The following is a 5,760-nucleotide window of genomic DNA, read 5'->3' on the forward strand; positions in this document are numbered from 1 at the left end:
TATTAGAGAGATCAAGATCAAGAGAACGTAAGTCGGAATCAATGAGCAATCAACGCGGGGACTAGAGAATCAAAAATTGAGAAGTTTTTCTTACTTTATTTTCTAAATTGTATTTCTTTTCTTGAATTCTTGATTTATATCATGTTTATGTTAAACTACTCTGTTACTAGGGTTAGGATTTTGTGAAAGAGTATTGGTTAATTATTTTAGTTAAATTCTTTACTTTTGTCTTGATTTATCTGTTTTATTTTAATTACATGCTTGTATTTAGCCACCATACACGTGCTTTTAAGAATTGTATTGAACTGAGAAGAGATATACAATCGTGTACTAAATAAATAAACATACTTAGCGTAATAATGAGAGTAGGTTAGGATTTGTATGGCGTAATTAAATCACATAAGATCTTAAAGGATTTAATTAAATACTTATGATTTCAAGAGAGATGTGAGATTTAATTGAGCACAATTTAGATGTATGGAGAGATAATTTAAAATATCTATGTGTGATACATTCTTGCCATATTAAGAAAAATAATTGGCTAATTAATTAAAACTCTGGATCAAAATCTGAAACCTTAATTTTTTGTCAAGTGTTTTCTCAACTCTATTTAATTTGCCATGATTATTTATTTATAATTTTAGGTATATTTGAATTTGAATTTTATTATTTTCTAAAATAATTAAAGTAGAAAAAATTGACTCATCCTGGTTCGACCCTTAGAATATTCCATGATGGCTATGTGCGCTTGTAAAAATAGCAGATCACTAGAGTTCTGTCAACAAGATCTTTCAAATAACCTTCTTCTGCATTTTCCACTTTCTTTTCTTCATTAGACAAGGTAAATCCCTTTGCTGTCCATGATCTGATTAATTTCTTCACAGGGATTTCATGGTTTTGAGGAAATGTTCCAAGATAAAAGGAAGCATAGTTTTAAATAATTGGGCAAGGGCAAATTGTTACTCTGATTTAGGTATTTTTGTACTAAGTCTGTTATGAGAAAAACCCAATGGCCTGCTACTTCAGATGCTACTCTATGTGCTAGGTAATTTGGAAAAGATTATTCCATGACTTTCTCAACTCAATAGGTAGCCTCTGTCAACTATTCCAGAATACATTAAAAACAAAGGAAAAGTGATCCTTTCTCTGTTTGCAGTTGAACTGCAAGTATCATAGAAGCCATAAGCAGAACCTGTTAGAAAAATAATCCTGATTGCACATACAAAATGTATGTCAATTTGGAGAAATCTTCTGAATATCAGTTCACATTGTCGAGCACGGATCACATCTCATAGCCAGAAAAATTGCAAACTTCTCTGAATGGTTAGTGTGGTTGATATATTTTTAAACCACCAGTTATAATATAAATAATCTGAAAACAAATTGGCCAATTATTCAGACAAGTTTAATGTGTCTTATTACAATTGATTTTTCCTGCTATTTTATATGACACAATTATATGTTTCAGTGATTTCATTTATCAGCTCTATAGTGCTTATATTTCCTTAAAATTCTGCAGTTGAACACTCTGATTCTTCTGTTTTTGTTTCTGGATTCAGAAAGTTGGCTAAACTTCAGCAACTCGCGGCTACTAATTGTAGTTTCTACTTTCCACTACATGAGCTAGTGTAGCACACGTTGTCTAGCTAAGGCTTGCAGTTTAGAAGACTAAAAAACAGGAGATATGAATAAGATAACATATGTGAATAATTCATTGACTTATGAATTCTTGTAAAGCATGAAAGAACCTCAGATTTTTTTAAGATTCACTACTCTTTCACTTGCACTAGATGGAGCCACAATTCTTCTTCTAAGCAGTAGAGAAAGACATCATATGAATGATCAGAACTGGAGCAGCCTGGAAAGATGTTGCATTAAAGGTAATATTCAGAAGAACAAACTAAGACCAAAGCTACTAGACATAGCATGCGTTTCTTTAGGAGTGTCGATGAATATAGATACAGGTACGTGCTAAGTTAGCCTTCGAACTTTGTTATTTATGTTCTTTTCTTTAAATTGGTATGATTTTACGCTCTTGGCATGTTAGACAAGATAAATTGAAATAAGATAAAGAATTAAGTGAAGCAAATCAAAATATGGTATAGACAAAGACCAAGGATAAACAAAAAGCAGAATAATAAAGAAGTGAAACTACCAAGGTTTTGGATTCAGTTTTCTGAATTACATAGTGGGAAATGATCATGAGGTGTTGAGCATGCTATGTATTGAGCAAGAGACTTCGGCAACAACTGATAAATGTTTAAATGTAGTTGGCTCATGACATCACCAGATCTTGACGCATTGAGGAGAATCCAGCAGAGCTGATTGAGAAGCCAGATAACAAGGTGATGACTCTTCCATTCAAATAGCTGAAAGCTGAACTTTTAATTGCCATACATCAAAAGAAAGATGGATCTCAAAATGAAATGCAATGCACTTCTACTTGCTAACTTACGATGCTTGGATGAAAACATCTTTAACTAGAAAGTTTCTCTAGTTTTCTTTGAAGTACGGGTGAATGATGACCTTCAATTTGTCATTCCCCATGTATTTCTGTGATTCTCGAATTTGCCTAGCCGAATCTACTGCAGACTGTGATGAACGATACACCTCAATTCTGTCCAGTGTACAGTTCTCTCTAAAGCTGGATGGAATTTCCTCCAGAGCTAGACATCCATTAAGCACCAATTGCTCGAGGCAAGGGAAGCTGCTACTTGAGGCAATCCACTGTTGAAGATTTATGTGTGAAAGTTTCAAGAACTTGAGACGACAAAATTCCTTGTCGCTTCCTTCCCATAGTGGTCCACTAAAGAAATTGTCCTTTATTTTCAGAATCTCCAAGTTTGGTAGCATTGCAATGATTGACATTTCTTTCCAATCTAAGTGACTACCTACCAGAGTCAGCTTCTTTACGTTAGGAGGAAATTTACTTGGCTGAGGGAAGGCAGAATTTTATCACACCTAAAGTTTGATACTCAAATTTTAACCTCTTTAACGAATTTAGACTAGAAAGATCAGGGAACTCAAAATCTTTGGCATTGTTTGACAAAGTTAGATGCAATCCCATCCTTATAAGATTTGGCATTCTCGCCAATATGTTCTGGAAAGAACCACCTGAAGGACATACTTGGGAAATCGTTTGCAGATTATACAACATCAAGGGACTTGAGGAGCTCAAACCAGAATCTTCAAATTCCAGCTCACTTGAGATATGCAAGTGCCTTAGTTTTACCAGTTTCCAAATATCTTGTTGCAAAGTCACACTTGCTTTTTCAGTACAAAGAATGAAAGTTTCTAAGTTCCAAAAGTTTGACAGCAGGGATAGATATCTGAGGCAAAAAATCCGGAGTGCCAAGTACTTTAGGTGAACTAGCTGCAGTATCTCCATGGGGAAGTTTTCTAGGATGATGTACTCTAAATCCAACACTCTGAGAAGCTTATATACAAGGGACTTTTGTTCATCAAGATATATACTTAAGTGGGTGGTATTGACATGATTTGACTGGACATGGTGGAAACTGTAAGAATGGAAGCATTCAGAAGTTGGCTCTTGCTTCTTGCGGCAATGGATCAATTTATTTTCTGCAGCACATGCAAAAAAATAGTTATACAAGGTAGGATGGGAAGGCGAGAAAAGAGAAAGTTGTCGATATCTGCAAATTGGCCAAAACAATTTGCTATCTTTGCCTTTCTTGAAACATAAATATCTCAACAGATCATGGATATAGCACGTCTTTATGCCACCATTGGACCTTCTCTTGGATACAACAACTAAACTTCTATCAACAAGATCTCTCAGATAATCCTCTGCCACATCTTCTAGTTTCTCTTCTCTAGTGTCCTTTATAAATCCCTCTGCAATCCACGACCACACTAACTTCTTCACTGGGATTTTATAGTTTTGTGGAAATGATGCAATATGAAGAAAGCAGGATTTTAGGTGATTAGGCAAGTGCTCATAACTTGATGCTAAAATATCTATGAACTGTCCCTCTTCACCATGTATACATGAACCAATATTTTGGACAATATAAGTCCACCACTCTGGCGTCTTATCTTTCTTTGCTACTCCAGCCAAAACTACAATTGCAAGGGGCAGTCCCTTGCTTCTTCCAACAATTTCACTGCCTAATTCCATTAGCTCTCTAGGACAGCTTTCATTGGGAGCAAAAACTTTACACACAAATAAATTCCAACTTTCATTCTGACCAAGAAACTGCAAATTATGGATGGAAACAGGAGCACTTATTTCTAAAACCACATTTTGCATACGACAAGTAACAAGAATTTTACTACCAGTATTATCATCTGGAAGATACTGTTTCAACCATGAATTCCAAATGAATGAACCCCATATAGCATCAAGGACAATAAAGTATCTCTTTCCTTTTAAATACTCGTATAATTTATCTCCCATATCCTGATTATTCATTTTATGCAGAGAGGCTTTGTCAAGGGTAATTGAACTTAATAGGTTATAAAGCACATTCTTTACCTTCTGTCCTTCTGCTAGACAAGCCCATCCGCGAACATGGAAGTGATAAACAACTCGTGGATCATTGTACAATCTTTTAGCCAAAGTCGTCTTGCCAATTCCTGCTATCCCAACAAGGGAAATCACTTCCAGTTGTTTCTGATCCCCTGTAAGCCTGTCCAGCAGTGTGATTGCTTCATCATCAAAACCTACCATGTTGTCTTCCTCCAACTGAATGGAACTGCTGCTCTTGGTTATTGATGAAACTTCACCTGAAACTTCTGCCACTTCATTGGATTCCATGGAAGACCTCAAGGCATCATGAGGAATTTCCAAGATCACGTTCTTGAATAATTCAATCTGTTTTGCTTGAAGAGCAAGCTCTGGATAACTCTTGAACAAACTACCAGTCTCCATTCCAGAGATTCCACCATTCTTCGTGAGAGCATTGATTACATAAGGGTCCACGGATTGTAGTATCTTCAAGAGCACTTCTCTAATCTCTGTAACCAAGAAAAAGTGGAGTTGCCTTTGGTCAAAGGGGGATTCTCTTGTTCTTTCCAGGAAGGATTTTATGACTTTGAGATTCTCAAAGAGAGAAATCATAACTTGATTTTCTTTGACAGGCATTGAACATGGGGAACTAGCCTTTTCCAACATCAATTCAAGATCCTCAAGTAGAAACTCTACAACTGTGTGAGCTTCATCCATCTCTCTCTATTCCCAAATGTCGTAACAATTTTTTGTTTTGGTTGATCACTGAGGTACTTCTTGACTTGTTTCATTTGAGGCGGCCTTTTATGGATGATTTAGACGGGGCTTTCTAGTAGACCATCTCTACTGATTCCAGGATAGTCTACAAGCAAACCCGATCCATAACAGAATCAAGCGTTCGGTTTAGGCTAATAAATACTTGTTTATGATTTTTGTCTTTAATTCAAATGTGACAGAAGATAACTAGTCTACCGGGTGGTTGGAGGCTTTCGTGACTGGGTAAGCATTGACGAAATGCGCTCCGAGAAGCAATCAAGGTCGGTTGAACCACCTAATTAGTGTGATATATTAGGGCAATTACATGAGACCAAGTTATCATAAGCAGTTGAGTTGACTACACTTTTGTAGTTTTGAGATAATCAAACTAGATTAAAGCCCTATTTGATAACATAATTCAGTACTTAAATTTAGTAAGTTTAGACCTTAACATGCACAAATGTGTTTGATAACAAAAAATAGAACGTGTTAATTAATTAAGTAGATTTCAATTACCTAGGCAAGACTTACTCCAA

The 5,760-nt window shown here is 35.7% G+C and overlaps 1 protein-coding gene and 1 long non-coding RNA gene across 2 annotated transcripts; one reads left to right on the plus strand and one right to left on the minus strand.

Annotated features, from left to right (window-relative positions):
• Positions 1-733: 733 nt before the first annotated feature.
• On the plus strand, positions 734-3,619 carry LOC113753933. The gene is made up of 3 exons (XR_003465109.1): positions 734-1,964; positions 2,271-2,345; positions 2,626-3,619. It is a non-coding gene; the product is annotated as an uncharacterized LOC113753933 (long non-coding RNA).
• A 58-nt stretch (positions 3,620-3,677) lies between these two features.
• Positions 3,678-5,185, minus strand: LOC113752371 (putative disease resistance RPP13-like protein 3). The gene is made up of 2 exons (XM_027296487.1): positions 3,778-5,185; positions 3,678-3,691 (listed from the first exon to the last, which is right to left on the minus strand). The coding sequence occupies exons 1-2, from the start codon at positions 5,183-5,185 to the stop codon at positions 3,678-3,680; spliced, it is 1,422 nt and encodes a 473-aa protein (XP_027152288.1).
• Between the last annotated feature and the right edge of the window lie 575 nt (positions 5,186-5,760).

The sequence above is a fragment of the Coffea eugenioides genome, chromosome 11, assembly GCF_003713205.1.
Source record: "Coffea eugenioides isolate CCC68of chromosome 11, Ceug_1.0, whole genome shotgun sequence".
NCBI classification, from domain to species: Eukaryota; Viridiplantae; Streptophyta; class Magnoliopsida; order Gentianales; family Rubiaceae; genus Coffea; species Coffea eugenioides.

Bases quoted from the DNA above. Each gene is read 5' to 3' on its own strand.
- LOC113752371 (XM_027296487.1), bottom strand. From the start codon at position 5,185: ATGGATGAAGCTCACACAGTTGTAGAGTTTCTACTTGAGGATCTTGAA.